General features: G+C 39.6%; 1 protein-coding gene across 1 annotated transcript in view; it reads right to left on the reverse strand.

Moving 5' to 3' along the window:
- YES1 (YES proto-oncogene 1, Src family tyrosine kinase) overlaps positions 1-18,697 on the reverse strand; it is a 68,106-nt gene that overhangs the window by 19,330 nt on the left and 30,079 nt on the right. The window contains exons 2-6 of the mRNA XM_048840409.2: positions 13,362-13,631; positions 6,631-6,730; positions 4,873-4,971; positions 720-823; positions 433-582 (exon numbers count right to left, since the gene is read on the reverse strand). Coding sequence (XP_048696366.1) covers positions 433-582; positions 720-823; positions 4,873-4,971; positions 6,631-6,730; positions 13,362-13,623 — 715 coding nt within the window. The 5' untranslated portion in view covers positions 13,624-13,631. The remainder of the gene's footprint in view (positions 1-432; positions 583-719; positions 824-4,872; positions 4,972-6,630; positions 6,731-13,361; positions 13,632-18,697) is intronic.

Genomic DNA, 18,697 nt, shown 5'->3' on the forward strand with positions numbered 1-18,697 from the left:
TGCGAACACAGAAGGCTCTCTGATGGTATGTCTGCAGCTCAGTGTTCAGAAGACAACAGACAGGTTAAACGCTGACTCATGGAGCTGCTGCACTACACCATTTCCCTGGAGTCAACAGGAGATTTTTGGGATAGAAAGGACAATGGAAGTTGTTCCATGGGATACTTTTGTCAGACTCCCAGGGTCCCGAGGTGATGTGTGTGTGTGCACGCGCGCGCTGTGTCTACATTGCAAAGTAATAGGGCTAACCTTTGGTCCCTGCTTGATTCCTAGGTCCGAGCCTGAGAGATGAGTGTGTAGACAAAAGGGGAGTTTGGGCTCAAGCCTGAGTGAGCCCATTGCAATGTAAACATACCCACGTACCATTTATTCAAATTTCTTTTCTTGTAAAAACCATTAAACTAGTATTGGACTGTAGGGACTTGAGCCTACCTGTATAGTGTTTAACCAACTTCTGTAGAGACTCAAATTGTGCTCTGGTTGTGATATAGTATCCACCACTGTCAAGTTTTCTGATTTTGTAGTGTTTCACATTATCGCCTCTGACCTCATCCCAGTCACGTATAGAAAGAGAATAAGCACCTAGAAAAAACAGTTAAAATGTTGTTTCTTACCAAAAAAAAAAAAAAAAAAAAAAAAAAAAAGTGTACACATATGAAACAATTAAATGAAACAATTAACTCTTTTGCCATAGAGAGGAAGTAAGCTTAAAAAAATACCTTTAGTGGTTTCACTCTCTCGTACTAAGAAAATACCACGTTGGTTCCCAGGATTTAAAAGTAATCTCTCTGCATCTTTCCTGCCCATCTTACCAAAATACCATCTAGAAGAAGTTAAAGAAAATATTTGATAAGGTTAGTGAAGATACTGTGGTAATAATCTGCATAAAATAGCACTATAAATTCTGCTTGTATAAGTTTCACTTAATTTTTTTTCAAATCTTAGGGGCCTTTCATATAGGCCCTTACACCTAAATAGGCAGCAAGGTCTTGAGATACAGATGCAATGCTGCTTCATCATCATTACTCACATGGTGATTTATAACAGAAGGCCAAACACTAAAGCGTTTCTGCTCATAATGCAAACTCCCAAACACTGATATTCATCTAAATATAGTTCACATAAATCTATACCACTACTAACTGTTGGACTACTGATAAGGAACAGCAGGGATTAAAGTATCTGACTTCACCCTGAACAGCAAAATCTCTGGACTGAGCTTCCATTCACTGGAAAGAAATTCTGACTTCTAAATTAACAGGCACTGTGCTAGCATATTTTACAGGTTATATTTTTCTATTCATTTCATTGAATCATAGAAATACAGGGGCTGAAAGGGACCTTGAGAAATCATCAAGTCCAGCCCCCTGCACTGAGGCAGGACCAAGTAAACCTACACCATCCCTGACAGGTGTTTGTCCCACCTATTCTTAAAAACCTCCAGTGATGAAGGTTTCACAGTGTCCCTTGGGTGCCTATTCCAGATCTTATCGACCTTATAGTTTGAAAGTTTTTTCTAATATCTAACTTAAAACTCTCTTGCTTCAGATTAAGTTCATTACTTTTTGTCCTGTTTTCAGTGGACAGGGAGAACAACTGGTCAGGTTTCCTAAAGCTTAATCATTTTTGGTGCTCTCCACTGGATTCTCTCCAGTTTATTCACATTTTTCCTGAAGTGTGGCACTCAGAACTGGACACAGTACTTCAGCTGAGGCCTCACCAGTGCGGAGTAGAGAGGGATGGATAATTACCATATATACTCGTTCATAAGCCAAATATTTTTTGGTAAAAAAGTGATGCATCAAAGAGCAGAGGTCGGCTTATAAATGGGTCTACACCAAAATTTGATTTTAAACTCTATGAAATCATTGAATTGAATATCTAATACATTGTCGTTTTGTTTACCTGGAGCATCTGCAGGCATGGAGCACATCAGTTCCTTGTGGCCGCGCACTTCCCGCAGCTCCCATTGGCTGGGAATGGCGAACCGTGGCCACAAGGAACTGAGGGGCTCCATGCCTAGACACTCCAGGTAAACAAAACGTCCCGACCTGCCAGCGGCTTACCCTGATGGGCTGGGAGCCATAAAGTTTGCCAACCCATGAAATATAGGGTCGACTTATGAAAGGGTCATACAGTTTTTACTATTTTTACCTATCCATTTTGGGGGGTAGGCTTATAAATGAATGGGCTAATGAACGAGTATATATGGTAACTCCTGTGTCTTACATATGACAGTCCTGTTAATATACCTCAGAATAATATTAGCTTTTTTCACAAATGTATCACATTGTTGACTCATTCAATTTGTGATCAACTATAATGCATTATATCCTTATCAGCATTACTACCTCCCTAGCCACTTATTCCCCTTTTTGTAGTTGTGCATTTGATTTTGCCGTCTAAGTGAAATACTTTGCACTTGTCTTTATTGAAGCTCATCTTGTTGCTTTCCGACCAACTCCAATTTGTCAAGGTCATTTTGAATTCTAATCCTATCCTCCAAAATGCTTGCAACCCCTCCCGGCTTGGCGTGATCCGCAAATTTTAGAAGTATGTTCTCCACAAGTCACTAATGAAAATATGAATAGCACTGGACCCAGGACTGACCCCTGCAGGACCCCACTAGATACACCCTCCCAGTTTGACAGTGAACCATTAATAATTACTCTTTTCATACGGTCTTTCAACCAGCTCTGTACCTACCTTATAGTAATTTCATCTAGACCACATCACTAGTTTGCTTATTAGAAATGTAATGTGGAACCGTGACAAAAACCTTATTAAAATCAAGACATAGCACATCTAGTGCTTCCCCCTATCCACTAGGTCAGTAACCCGTCTAAGAAGGAAATTAAGTTGGTTTGGCATGATTTATTCTTGACAAATCCATGGCTGGCTCTTCCTTACAACCCTATTATCCTACAGGTGCTCACAAATTGATTAAATAATTTGTCCCATAATTTGTATATATTAATATAGAAAAAGAAGCCTCCCTCTGTAAGCTGTAGGTTCCTCTGATGTGTTAACAGAACATAACAAAACCCAGGATCAAACCTAACACCTTCCTCTTACCTTCCTCAGAGACTGGGCAAGGAGGTCAGAGTTAAGGCTCCTTTACACTGCCAGAGTGGTGTAAAGGAGCCTTATTGTGAAGGACATTTTTACACCTGTTTTATACTGTTTTATACCTGGGGGAATTCACTATGAACAATGGAAACAATTCACTAAGCAGGCAGGCTGCTACATTCTACTCTGCCTGAGGGGACAGAGCCTTCCCCAAACCTACCTCCTCAGAAACACCCTAAAGCCTTGCCCCTCCACACTGAACATGCTGCAACAGTGAGCAAGAAGGACAGAGTGTATCTCTAACTACCCAGCCCCATTGCCCTGGCAGTTATTTACATCTCTGCTGGCTGTTCTGGGCACTCAAACTGATCTTCCTGAACTGCTGGAGAAGGGCATGTGACCACTCTTGCAGCTTCCCTTTGCTTCCCCATCAGAAATAATTTTTCTGCGGGGAAGCAAAGGGAAGCTGCAAGAGCGGGGAATAATTTTTCTGCGGGGAAGCAAAGAAATCTACGGGGGCCAGGAATTCTGTGCATGCCCAGTGATGCAGAGTTCCCCCAAGAGTAACTCTTTGGGCAACATCTCACTTCTAGAAACAATCCCCAAAACTTGGATATATCAGCACTAGCATCTCCATTGATGCTACTGCTTTGCCATCACAGGTGCAGCACTGCAGCCGTAGTAATTCAATTAGGAATTTTAAATATTACTTTTTTGGTTATATAGAGCAGCATTTTGTAAGCAGCTGAAAGATTTAATTTTTAAGAACAAATGCTTGTCTCTCTCTGATGCAGCTGCTATTCAATATTAAAGGGCCAGGTAGTGGCAGCAGAAGCAGTAGTGATATACTGAAGTCTCAGACTGAGATTCAGGAAGCAAGCTGGGAATTGGGCTTCTTTCCCAGAAGTGCAGTGAGATGTGTGAAGAAAAGGACTGGAAGAGTCCTGACCACATAACAGGGCAATGAAAGCTGGGAAACACTCCCACTGCTAGCATTGTGGAGGCAAAGGCAGCAGAGCTCTGTAAGTCTTAACGCAATAATTAGGTACCCACTACCTAGCAAACAAGCACTACCTGAGACATCTCAGAATCCCTAAAGAAACTTCAGGTGATTCCTTAACTACTACATTAAAGATTATGGGCTGTGTCTGTCCTCAATTGTAAGAAGTGCTGGCAGTAAAAATGGTAATGTTGCCTCAATTCTCACTGATCTTTGGGGATGCTGAGCAATTTTCTGTCCCCTCACACAGATCTGTCCCAGAGATTTGGAGGAATCAATGGCTTTAAACCCTGAACAGCTTTGGAATGCCATCCATGTAAAATGTTTGCTTAGAACTTTGAGTTCACTCACTATCAGGGTGATGGAGCCTGTTGGGTTTGCCCACCTAGTTAACAAACAACATTTTATCAACTGCATTCCAAAGTGTGCATATCTTGATTGAGAAACAGATGGCTGTTAGATGTAAGCAATAACACATTGAAGGGTATGTATACCAATTCAGTTATCTTCACACTCAGACATACTCAGGTTTTTAAACACAAACACACACATATAAACAATCTCATACGTATTAATGCATTCCATTAAAAAGTCACATATCTATACTTGTTACTATTTAAGTAGTATTCCCATCCATTAATTAGTGAGAAGTATCATATTCATACTTTCCCGAATTAAATGTTATCTTGCTACTCTGAAACCTGCTACTTATATGGCACTGTAGTAAATTAGTTCCTACGTATAATTCTTTGGTAGTAAATTATGGGCAAAAGTGACTGACAAAAGACTGAATAATGCCTTACTCTTCTGCCTGAATGGAGTCTGCAGGAGCTACATAATTGCTCGGGATGTAGCCAGTCTTTCCTGTAGCAATGGATCTTGCTTCCCACCAGTCTCCTTCCCTGAAATGCAATAGCAATTATCTCTAAATTGCATAAACTCTTACAAAGTGATGTATTATCATCCACAAATATTCAACTCAGATCAAATTTTAGCCAATGCAAAATTAAATTTAGAGGACAATCATCCCAACTAGAATGCAGTACCTGCCAGTAAATTTTTTACTTCATCATAAGCTGCATGTGTACATCTTAATTTCATTTCATATTTTAAAACAGAAATATGTACAAGAGAAAGGCATTTACTGACATATAAGGTGTAGAGTAATAGACTGCTTTGTTATATGATTATTAAGCAAAGATATTGCCGTTCCAGTTATATATTGCAAAGTTAAATTTTTAGGAAGGTTTTTTTTTAGAAGTGCCTTCTAATCACTTTCATACATTTCAGACAAATATTTGCCACTGTTGACAATCTGGAAAAAATGGCACCTCGTGATGAACAGGATTAAAAAAACGCTAAAAGAAAAAAAAAACCTGATGAATGCATTTATAATGTTGCAGAAAACTGTCAACTATAGATACGCAAATTAAGAGATGTTCCAGTGCTAGCACACTTTATGGCAATTTAGACATCTCAGAGTGCTTTCTCCATCCTTTAATTCCCAGTTTTTAGACAAGGAACAAAATCCCAATTACTCAAGACAATAGCAAAAGCTCCCCGTTGACTTGTGTGAGGACAGGACTTCACCCAAAGAGTTTAAGTGATTTGTCCAAGGTCACAAACCAAATCTGTGACTGCGTAGGGAATGGAACCCAATTCTCTAGTCCTTTTCTGTTGAATCCAGATCTTTAAGTACTGTTATGTAGCTACCACAGCAGGCTGCCTTTATGTACACACTGAGCTACAAGGGAGGGACAAAGTAAATAAATACAATCCTGTGTACAAATTTTAGATCAGAGAATTATATGAATTCAGCATATTGTCACATGTAGTTCTAGGATTGCCAACCCTCCAGGATTGTCTTGGAGTCTCCAGGAATTAAAGATTAATCTTTAATTGAATATTATGTCATGTAATAAAACCTGCAGGAATACGTCCAACCAAGATTGGCAACCCTGTGATTCAAAGGAGGGATCTGAATCCATATCTCCCAGGCGAGTGCCTTAATCACCAGGCTACAAATTTTCCCCCTTCTTTGGCCCAATGAATATTTAAGTATTACACAAGTGGAACAACTTCAACTGAAGTGGTTGAGAGCAGCCCACCCCAGAAAATCCTATAGCCCATTGGCTAGGATGCTCACCTGGGAGGGGGAGATCGGAATCCTTGCTCCAGAGTTGAGATTCAAACTTGGGTCTCCCACTTCCAGGCAAGTGCCGCAAACACTGAACTAAAAAGGTCAGAACGCCTCCCCCCCCCCATTTGTGGATGACACAAATTGGGCTTTTCCAGTTTGCTGACAAATTCAAATTATTTTCAGAATTAAACCAAGTATTTTTCTCTGAATTTTGGTTTGCTGGCCAAATTGGAAAAAAAAAATTAAATTTACCCAGCTCTAATTAGTATGTTAATGTAGTCCTCTTAAGCCCATATTTATGGAGCTTTGTAAATCAGGTGAAAACCTGTCTACTCTTTGTTGAAAAATCTTAAAGGTATCTTGAAGGTATTTATTTCCAAAGTAACACTAATTATAGAAGTCTCTGACAGAAAATACTTACGTGTTGTTTATTATCTGGAACCGTTCACCCTTCTTAAACGAAAGATCATCTGTAGTTCTAGCTTCATAATCATATAAGGCCACAAAAACAGTTACACCACCTTATGAAAAGAAAAAGGCATATCATATAGCAATACCACTAAGATTAATTTTTTTAAAAAGCAGTCTATGACAGCAGCTAATCAATTTTGCTTTGAAAACAAACAAAATGTTCTCTGCATACTAGATCCTGTCAAGCTGCAAAAGCTGACTTATCAATAGACTGGCTAACTTCTTTTCATTAAGAGGGAATTTACATAAAGAGAATCCTCAGATAAGGTGAGTTGAGTTATAAAAAGAAAATACAAACAAGATTACAGCAGTTCACTAGAGAATCAAGAGTGGTACTTCCAGTCAGACCATATACAGGGCTTACTATACACAAGACATCAAGAATGATAAAACTCAAAAGAGTTGCTTTTTAAAAATATATTTTAAAGAAGGAACATAAAATAGATTCAAAAGCCATCCTCATATTTAAGTTTTTAACTTACATTTTTATAAATTAAACTAGTTTTATGGCAGAGCATCTCCAGACATTACACCATGGATTCTCCACTTTTCTGGAACTAAATATCAAGATCTGTGCATGGGATTAACCGGACAAGAGGCCAATTCCAGAGGGGACAAAACATTTTCATTCTATTATGCTTTAAAAAAAGGTCCTCACTATAGCATAATTCCACATAGTAGTAAAACATACATGTTATCTCCCAGCCATAAAAAGCAGGAAGGGAGACTGGTGTTGAGGATGACGCACAGCTGCATCACCCTTGGGAGAATGCTGAATAAGATTTTTCATAAGAGAAGTGAGCTTACTGCATCAATCCATTTGAAATTTGCTCCTCCAAGCCTTTCTAGCCAGTTATTCCAAGCATGGGGACTGTTAACGCGTCTGTCCTTTGAGTGAGGTGTGAGAAGTGGTAAGACAACACTCTGTCTTACCCTAAAAGATACCCTATGTCACTTGGCTAAACAATGACACAGGAGGGATGTGATAAGAGTCTACAAATATTTGAAAGGTGTAAAACACCAAGGAGGAATAGGAATAGAAGCAGAAGCAATTGGATGAAATTGAGAATGGAAAATTTCAGATGGACTATCAGTAAAGATCTTTCTCAGATCTATTACTGAGGAACAGTCTCGAGGGAGTTCTAAGCGCCACTGTTTTGCACATTTAAAACTAAGTACAAACATTTTGTAGGATGAGAGGCTATATGACCCAAAACGTCTTTTTCATCTCAAATTTCTACTATTGGTATGTCCTGGAGGCAGAGATCAAAGTTGCTAGGAGGCATTCAGCTAAATTCGTGGAAGACCTCTTGTTAGATCATTCATGAAATCAAATCAAGTCAACATTATGAGAAAGAAGCAAAACTGAAAATTAAATTTACAGTCATGAAAGGATTTAAAAAGAACTACAACAACCTAGACTACAAAGAATTTAGCCTCTTATGAATAGAGAATTGGCCACGGCTTGCCCAAGAAATAGAGCACGCTGTCTGAATTTTTCCAGAAGTTGAAGGATGGTGCATAAAACAAATGACATCAACATGATTTTCATCAGTTTTGCCTGGTAACCACTCGCTTAGTCTGAAGTCAAGGTGATGCACCAAATAATGAAAATGGCAAGAATGCACACTTTAAACACATTCACACAAATATACAACTGATGCTCAAACATAAGGAAACAAGCTGTATCTGATTATATTTTAAGCTTCAACATCTGACAAAAGTGAATACTCTAGAGTTCCATTATGACAGATGCGTTGATTGCTTACCAGCCAGCCAACACGTTTCATGATCAACTGTACAATTTATCGCAACTAGGAAGTTATTAATTCAGTTAAACTACACAATACTAACCAAAATAACAGAATAATGCATGCAAATGCAAACCACACAGCAAAAGAAGTTATTTACCAATGCTGTTCTTTGACTGTTGCCCTGGCAGTGAATACATGGAAACCTCTTTCAGAAGGCATCTCTGCTGGGTAGGTGCATGAGCAACCAAACATTGAATCATACATCAGATACCCAGATCTATATAAAGGAATGTGCTCCTCCACAACCGCCTCAGTTCCTTCTCCTGAACTGTTAAATTCTCATGACATGTATGTCTACATAGTATTTTGGAGCCTGTGGGAGCAAGACTCCGAGCCTCAGTTGATGGACTCAGGCCGGTGGGAAAATAGCTCGATAGACAGCACTTTGAAGTTGTGGCTCAGGATGGAGCTTGGACTCTGAAGCCTATACAGCCTTCTGAGGGGGATCTTATGCCTGCAAGAATTGGCAGTCTAGCTAAGATGCCACATAGTTCTGTGCACCTCATATTCTACTGAGGAAGACCCTATTTAGATCTAAGTTTTCCCGGACTAGAGCTGGTCACAAAATGGACTTCCCCATCCTGTGAAAAATTGAGACTTTGGAAAAAAAAATTCATTCTGAATTAGGATAAAAAGCCAAAATTTAAACATTTTTACATACATGAAATCAAGAAAAAAGTTTTGGTTCAATCAGAATGTTTCCTTCAATAAATCTGAAACATTTCATTCATAATTCATTCATTCACAATTTTTTTTATAGAAAATAAATTTTGAAGTAAAAAAAATTGAAACGTTTTCTTCTGAAAATGTCAAAATAGAACACTGACATTTAGAGAGAAAAAATATCAAAATTTCCCCCCAAACGGAACGTTCATATATGATTTTGTGAAAAATTTCAATTTTGTCAATATGGCATTTTTCTGATGGAAAAACTATTTCACTGAAGATTTTCTGACTTTCTCCCAGACATCTTTCCCATAAGCGACAAAGAGCCTGTCTTCTCTAAATAGAAAAACATTCTTTTATCATCTGAATTGTGCAAATTACCTGCCTAGGATGGGAATAGGTCTGGGAAAGACAGGGAGGGGCATATACCAGCTAAGGTGGAAATCCAATACCACTTTAGGAATAACACTTGGGTGGGGTATCATGATCACTTTTTCTCTGTGGATCACAATAGAAAGTGGCATAGTTATTAAGGTCTGTAGTTGACTTATTTTCCAAGAAGAGGCTATGGCAATTAGAAAAGCAGCCTTTACAAGACTCACTCTAGGGAAATTTCCCTGAGAGGTTCGAAGGAAAGGCATATATTGGTTTCATAAAGTTCCTTGGTAGAGGCTGAATGCATTGATCAGGACTTAAAAAATAAAAATAAAAAATCCAGCAACAGTGGATTGAAAAATGTAAGTCTGCTTCAACACATTGATAGTAAGCAGAGGGGATGTTAGGTGTGCTTCGAGAGGCTACACACAGGTCTAAGCACTTTATACAGAAGACAGGCCAGAATTACAGCAAATTTTAGACTAAGATGGAATCAAATCTTTATTAGGCAACATTTTCAATCTTGGATGTGATTTTTGCCTTGATTGGGTTAGAACTGTCTGCATTTTGTCATCAGGAGTGGTCAGTAGTGGATGGGATATTATCCTCTGTGTTGCAAGCTGCCCATTTTAAGGCTGATAATCTTGAGGGAGAGGCAATAAGGATCAGCTCTAGGAAACAGTAACAATGTTGGTGCGGATTTAGGGGGGCTACAAGGCTATGTCTACACTACCACAGTAAGTCGACCCAAGTTACACGACTCCAGTTACTTGAATAATATAGCTGGAGTCGACGTAGCTTAGGTCAACTTACTGCAGTGTCTACACCGTGTTGGGTTGATGGGATAGTGTCTCTCGTTGACTTACCTTACTCTTCTCGTTCGGCGTGGAGTACTGGGGTCAACTGGAGAGCAATCTGTGGTTGATTTGGTGGGTCTTCACCAGACCCACTAAATCGATTCCTGGTGCATCTATCTCCAGAGCATCGATACAGCGGTAGTGTAGACACAGACAAAGCAAATCTCATCCTTGGGCTATCTGATCTTCCAAGACGACTCTGAGAAACAGATATTTTGAAGGAAGGCACACAAGAGCTATGAACACCATCTCATTAGGAACGTGTCTGATAGGGATTTCTAGACTCTTCCAGCTCTGGTACAATACAAGAGGTATTTTGTGTTTGCTCTGGAAGTGAAGAGGTTGATATCTGGGTGGTCCCATTCTGGAAGAGGACATTGGTTAGTTTGTTTTAGAGACCACTCTTGCCAGATTTATGTCTGTCTGCTTAGCAAGTCTCCGCCTATGTGTTTTCTTCTCTTGCTAGGTGGAGAACTGAATAGATATGATGTTTTATGTATCACAGCTACAGCTTCCTCACCTCCAAGGAGAGGCTCAGTGATTGCACACTTCTGTTTACATTGCCTGTCAGGACGTGTAATACTTTGATGTTGCAGTGATGGGACGAAAGACCTTCAGGGCACAGCATACGGCCCTGAGTTATCGGATGTTTACACAGAGCGTCAACTGCCATGTGTTTCAGTGGCCAAGTACTTTGAGTTTTTGGTAATGTGCACCCCAGCCTAGACTAGACTAGACCAGCCTAGACTAGACTCATTAGTGATCCCTCAGAGTTTGAGGATGATTATTAACCTTAAGATTCTGTCATGGGTATTTTTAGTAAAAGACAGGTACAGGTCATGGGTAATAAACAAAAATTCACAGAAGCCTGCAACCCATCCCTGTCTTTTACTAAAAATACTCTGGGGGACAAGGGGGAAACAAAGAGTTCTGCCCGGGTTTGCACCTGCTCCAGCCCCATCACTGCTCCAGCCCTAGCGGGGGCTGACCCAACTCAGGCTAGCTGCCACTCCGCTGACAGCTTCAGCAGCCCAGGGGACTGAAAGTTGCTCCAGTCCTGCCTGAGAAGTCCCAGAAAGTCACGGAATCTGTGACCCCATGACAGAATTGTATCCTTAACGACTGCCTTCCATAAATGATAGCCAGTTATCACTGGTGGATTCACAGGTGGCTAATGAGATGGACCTAGGATCCACAGATCCTGTAACAATTGGGGCAGACATTTCCCAATGGATGGGGCAGATCTGGACTGTGGAGTCGGGCTGCAGTGCATTCTTTCCTCCTTTCCCATTTCCTGTTGTCTTTGATGGATCTCAAAATACTGGGGTCCTTGTCACAAGGTCCTTTTCCATATTGGTCGGTCTAGGGCTTGGGTTTTCCGTGAGTTTATGTCAATACTGCACTTCTTCATGTTGGCTCTGAGGACACCTTTGCTTTTTTTGCCCACCCCTCGTCTGTTGGCGATGGTCCAATTATGAGAACATGACCTGCTTTGGGAGATGATTTTCCGGCATTCAAAGAACATGACCAGCCCAATGGAGTTGGTGGTAGGTGATCATAGATTCAATGCTGGAGGTTTTGGCTTGGGAAAGAACACTAATGTTGGTGCATTGGTCATCCCACTTGATTCAGAAGTTCTTCTGGAGGCACCATTGATAGTATTGTTGAAGAATCTTGAAGTGTCTACTGTACGTGACCCAGGTTTCGGCACCATATGGTGCATTGTAGGTGGTGTTGAATTTCCTCACCAATGTCAGCTCTCTGTAACAGTTAGCTACCAAGGTAAAGGAAGTGATTGACATTATTCCTGGGGGAATTCTGTGCCATTGTGCGCATGCAGAATTCATATGCTCTGCTGATTTTTTTTTCTCCACAGAAAATACATTTTGTCAGAAAGGCGCTGCAGTTATGTCTTTTGCCCACCAGGGGCTGCTGTGGCACCAGAACAGCAGCCGCTGGCTCACCACTCACTGGCCACAGCAGTTAGCAGCCAGTAGGGAGGAGGAGGAGAGGTTGTGTTCCTCAAAGCTCCCTGCCTGGGGGGCCAGATGAGGAGGCAAGAGAATATGGGGGCACAGACTGAGCGGGACACACGGGGCTACTCGGGGGTCCACCCAAACGGAATGGGGTTCAGAAGGGCTCGTGGCAGGACAGACTGGAGCAGGGGATGAATGGGAGTCGGGGTGCAGGGCCACATGGGGATGGGGGCTGGAGGGGCAGGGCCACACAGGGACAGGGAGGACGCATGGCTGAATGGGGGCGCAGCGCCACATGGGAACAGGGACAGATGTGTTTGACTGGTTGGGAGAGGCTAGGCTCAGCCAGGGTCTGATGGGAAGGCTCCCCAACTCCCTAACAATCCCTTTTCCCCTCATCCCCATTCACACAAAAAAATTGTTCCATGCTTCTCCCATCCACACCCAATGCCTCTTCAGGTTCACTCTCAAGGCTCCTTCCCCAGCAATTACTTCCCTCTTTCTCAGCTCCTCCATTATCCAGCTCCCCTAAGCCTTTGCACTGCTCCTGAGGAGTGCAGGAAATACATTTCTATATTGTAGGTTAAATAAATTATTACTCAAAGTTCTGTATTAATATGCCTCGTAAGAAATCTTTTGTCAAAAAACACTTCCTGAATCTTTTTTGTTGTCTGTATTATTACATTTTGAATCATTCCCCCAAATTTCAAGGTCATTATTCCATACATGTATCTTTGATGTCTCAGACTCACGAATACAGTCTTACTTGCTCCTGTTACTGCCTTGGATTTCCATTGATGTTCTCTTTGCTGTACTCTTTGGAATGATATCCACTGAATTACCACGTGAATGGGAAAGACCTTGAAAAGCCGAAGCCCTTAGAAAAGTGTTCTGTTTTGGCCATGTAAGTTTTCCTGTGTTGTATGGCACTATAACATTTACTAGACGAGACTGTCACAAGATAAAAATTAAATTATTTTACATAAATCTCACCTGTTAAACTATTAGGATACGGACTTGGCACAGCTGAAAACGAGGAAGAGGCTCCTCCAAAGGGTGTCATCCCTGAAGGTCCTCCAAATGGAGTCATGGAATGACTGTTAAAGTTAACTGATGGTCCCTTTATCGCAGGCGACTGTGTTGCTTGAGAATCTGATCCATAATGGCTGATGTGGGAACTAACAAGTTCTGGAGGGTTATCAGTTCTATATTTCATAGCTGGACCTTTGTCCTCTTTGCTTTTAATGCACCCCATAGTTGCTTCTGTAGAGGGAAAAAAATCATCTCACCGTTGATATACAGTTAATGTAGAAAACATGATAAAGGCTTATTATAAATACTGATTAAGTACTGCTTAAAAATTAAAAAGAAGGTGGTAGTTGGTTTTACAGCCACAAAAACTGCTGAAATTTCAATAGATAAAGGCTGGAGAAAATAGTTAAGTTAGCTTGCTAGCATACCTGGATTACAAATACTAATGAAAAAAGTTTTCTGGATGGAAATCTGTAGAATTCATAGAATTGACAGAAACGTATTTTTCCCCCGAAGTACTACAGTACTTTTCCCCCTGACAGCCCTTAACAAGAACAGTATTTGGATATTCATCATTATGATTCCTCCCTGGGCTGTAAATTCTAAGGAGACAGAAAAAGTAGGAAGATGGGTAATGGAAAGATTAGAGCAGCGGGAAGACTTTTATATGAGAAGAGACTGAACTTAAACCTCCATTCCGGAGGTGTTCATAACTTCTGGAGGTTCTACTGTGTGCTAGCTGGAGCACTGATCTGACATGACAATTCCAGAGATAAGAATTCTGTCTTAACTTCAGAAGTGGAAGTCTCCTTTAACATGAAATAATTAGCAGTCCACATCACTGAGAAATTTAGAGAAAATGACTGAAACCAGTAACAAATTGGAAGCATTTAATAAAAAAAAATAGTCTCTTTTAATTGACATCTATGGTTAATATTGCATGAATCTTTCTTCCATAGCTGGTCAAATAAGTATGAACACTGGAGTTCTTCCTTCAAGTAATTAATTGTCCACATTTTTTCTTTGCAATCATCACTGATCTCTTCAATCATTAGATATTTGCATCTGGAACAAACTTAAGTTCTAATCATTGCCCCAATACATCTACTTTCAAATATTTTTTTTCAGGTTGTGTGTCTTATTTCTCTTTTCATCTGGTCATTAAAATATTAAAGACACTTTTCATTTTCTTAAAAATGAACTCTCAGGCCCTGAAATGGACCATGAACACATGGCAGAGGAAGCACACAAAACTATGTTCTCATTTCAATGCACATAATTCCTATACATCAATATAAGAATATTCACCATATCACTTGGTCTCTAACATCTGTGGTACTGTACTAGCTAAGAGAAAGAAAGATCCAAACTAGCTGAATTGTTGCAGCCTGCAAGTATCGTTTAAAAATTCTGCAGGGATGAACAAAACAAAAATATCATGGAAATGCCAGAATTTGTCCAAGGAGGTTTTTTTTTTTAATTAATTATAGTTAACCCATATCTGTTGGGAATGTCTAAATGTTATTAGAACAACCAAGTAAAGGATCACATAAATGCATGATTTCAAGAGAAGTTAATGGAGTTTAGCTGTTTAAAAACACCTTACAAAAGAAATCCTGTAATATAGATCTGGAAGGCTCCTAATAGGTAACTCCTAATTAAGTTTAATCCAACGATAAACACCTATTTATAACCTCTCTACTACATCTGGAAAATTGAATCCAGTAGGATATGAACCACCATATTTTGTCTGTCTGGATTCTCAGTGTGGTTTGTTGCCTAATCCTGAGGCCTACCCCTTTTAGTAGACAATTTCCATTGCAAATTTTTTTTAAAGTGTACAGTATGAACCGTACTGCCTTTGTGAAAGTGTGTTTTCCTAGCAGTACTTAATAAAATGATGTATTATCTGGCTTGTAGTTATAAAGTCATACAAAGTCAGAGCTTCAAGAAGACAAATACATGAGCATTATTTATTAAAACAAAAATAATGTGGATTAAATAAAGACGGCAGAAGGAAAAGCTGCTGCATCCTCAAAACATACTGTGCCACTAAATATCTGTCAGAGATATTCTGTCAAGTTTTGTACTCTATCTTTAACATCTGTCTAACAAGCTAATGAGACTTCAGGATTTAAAAAAAAAAAAAAGTCTGCTTGACCTAGTAAAACCTGCTGGATTCTCTCCAGAGCACTTGTACATTTGGCCGAATGTACAGTGTAAATGTTAATGTATGTTGTAGTGATTATAAATAGTTTCTGTGACAAGCCTCATTAATTAAAATAGTGGCTAGTAGTGAAAAGTACCATCATGTTATATTTGAACAGACTGCAGAAAGATACTTATTGAGGATTTGAATTCATATTCAAGGAATGCAGTAGATCCCCCTGCCTTTTGGTTCACTGTTAAGGTAATCTTCTTTCTGAGGTTTAAGAGATTAACAATAGATATTCAATTGGCACTTCAAGGAAAAGCCACATTCAGACACAAACAGCCAAAGAAAATCCAAGAGCTCTACTTTAAAAATCACATACTCCCCCCTTTAAAAACACAAAACAGAAAATGACAAAAGCCCATGTTTTAAAAAAATAAAAACATACATGAAGACTTTCTATAACGTATTGTGGGGGGAAGGAGGGTTAGGGAAGTTGGAGAGAGAAACAATAGGCTTTTTTGAGTGTTTAGCTTTGTAATGCATTACTAGAGAAAGGAAAAATCCTAAACAGCTGGTCTGTAATGTGGGGATTGGTTATTATAGTACAGTATGTGTTACTAAAAATGTATATAACCAGAGCAGCTTCCAACAAGTATTTAACACTTCTTTTCCGCTGGTGTTACCAGAGACAATACAAAATAGTTATACGAACGATGTGTTTCCCAGTTAATTTATGCCACCCCTTCCAGGGGCAATAAGACCAAGGTAATTTTACAGACGAGATAAACAGACATGTAGAAGGAGGAACAAGATCTTTTGAAGATCTTTATAACTGTATAAATAAAAACTTGGCCCAAGTTATGTTTATACGCGAAACCAACATCGTTCACTAGGCTTCACAGAAATCTAACTAAGGATAAAGGCTTGACAGACTCCCAACACTTGGCTCCTTGGAGATAAGAGATGAATACCTGCGATCCCATGGTACTGAATTGGGAATCAAGTGCCAGTTTTCCAGGAAACTATGTTCTGAAGGAAATGGACTAAAAACGTAGATGTCCAATTCTGCTCTCTAACTGGAAAGGGGCCCCAATTAGAATGTTGTCCAAAAAAAAAAAAAAAAAGAAACTGGCTGTGGGGAGGAAAGAGATTTTCAGGTAAGCCTCCCTGAGGGCCAACAGAAGAAAAACTGTTCTAGGAGACAGTTGACAAATGAGATTTTTGAGTTTCCATATTGAATTTTGCCCTTTTGACTGATCCGTCCAAATGGTTCAGGTCAAAGATAGTTTTGATGCTTTGCAAATACTTGGGAACTTGACGGTGGAAGATGGAGTATCCCTCGGTCTCTGTCCAAAGTGGAGTAGTTTGAGAGGCTAAAAATATAAAGGCTATTTCTCCATCTTCTATTTTCTGACTTCTGCTTTGTTAGATTACAAAACGTTGGGCCAGGGGAAAACCAATTTATCTGTAAGTCTGAGTGATTGATGCTATTGCATAGACCTTGCTGATTATCTCTGTCACCTACCTGTTCAAAGAAGGTGTGATTTCCTAGTTTGAAGAACTGATGAGAGCCACCATATCTCCAGGAATGCACTGGGACAAGAAGCACTCCAAGTTTTTGTGACAGAACGTCTGTACAACTAGTCTGTTTTTCCCATTTCAAATTTTCTGTGTGGTCTGAGTCTTGTCTACAGAATCTAGCAGGGAAGGAGTCACAAAAGGAATGCCTGCTTTTTTATTGTTTTTCATTCCTTCTTCCAATAGTAGAATCTTCCTGAAAATATCTTTTGTTTCAAGAACTGCTTTTCCATTGGTTTGATAAAACACTTGGCTCCCAGAGTGCTTCAAAAGAGGCCATATTTGATTTAAGGCTTGTACCAAAAGTATCTTGGGAAGGGCTCATTTTTACATCTTTAGGACTGATGGATAAAACTTCTGACTGAATCATTTAAGGCCAATATGGCCAGAGCAAAGCAGGCTGAAAAGCCCTCAGAACAGCTGTTTCAATTTTTCCATAAGGTGGATTCTACCCTGCAGTCTGTGAGGTTTTTTGGGCAAAAAGTCATCTTTGGTTTCCAAGGCTTCAGAGAATTACTGAGCATTCAGTGGGCTGGCAACTGCTGTATGCATGTTGGAAAGAGTAATGAAAGCAGATTTTTTTTTTCAATTAATGTGGGTGCCACACTGAATTTTTATAATGTGAGAACCTCTTAAGTTTGGTTCACTTGTGCCTGCTCTGATTTGATAACATTCTTCTCCTTAGGATCAAGGAGAATGCAGAGTTCCCTCTTAGAAGCCATACCAAAAAAGAATTTTGTTGTTGAATTTCTTACTTTCCTCCTGATTCATCATACACTCGGATATCTCTTATGGAGTGTGATTCTGAAGCGGTCCAGAGGGAAGCCTTTTTTTGGGTCTCTTTCTTTCCTCTTTCTTTGTTACAGTCTGAGCACTTACCATTCTCTGATGACAAGTGTGAAGAGAACTTTCGTTTATACATTTCTCTTTTTCAGAGTGCCTAGAACTCCTCTCTCCCCATCTTAATAACAGACTGGCTCTATGGAGTCAATACTTAATTCTCTCTCTTTTTTATGGACACGAAGTTCCAAATTAGTGTTAAAGGAAAAAGTCTTGCTATTAAAATTCTGTGTGATTATAAAAATAGAATATTTTTTACAATTCAAAATGTCACTAATATTCTGCAGGTTAGTTCAGTGGATTTTCAACCTTTAAGCTTGAAGCTTCTGATTGTTTAAGTAAACAAGTAACCTGAATGTGTCTGAGTGGAGACTCCTTGCTTACTGTACTGGGCAAACACAGTGGAACAAAAGGTGGTTTCAGATGGTAGTAGTTAAAACTGATTTAATAAGGTAGGAGGGTGGTGCAGATTAAAAGAATGAGGGAAATCAAAGATCCCCGCTAAGAATGGCTAAAAACCTATGCTCCTAATCCTGGTTAAAAGGAAGAAATGCTCTATAATTCCATCTAAAGGGTATGTGTTTGGATATGAAAGGTATTGCCTTTGCTATAAAACGTGAAGAACATGCACATAAGAAATGCATACTTCAAAGGATAAACTAATTGTTTCTAGTCTTCACAAAACTGGCATAATCTTTTGTCTTTACTTGAATTACATCACATG

The sequence above is a fragment of the Caretta caretta genome, chromosome 2 (genome assembly GCF_965140235.1).
Source record: "Caretta caretta isolate rCarCar2 chromosome 2, rCarCar1.hap1, whole genome shotgun sequence".
Classification (NCBI taxonomy): domain Eukaryota; kingdom Metazoa; phylum Chordata; order Testudines; family Cheloniidae; genus Caretta; species Caretta caretta.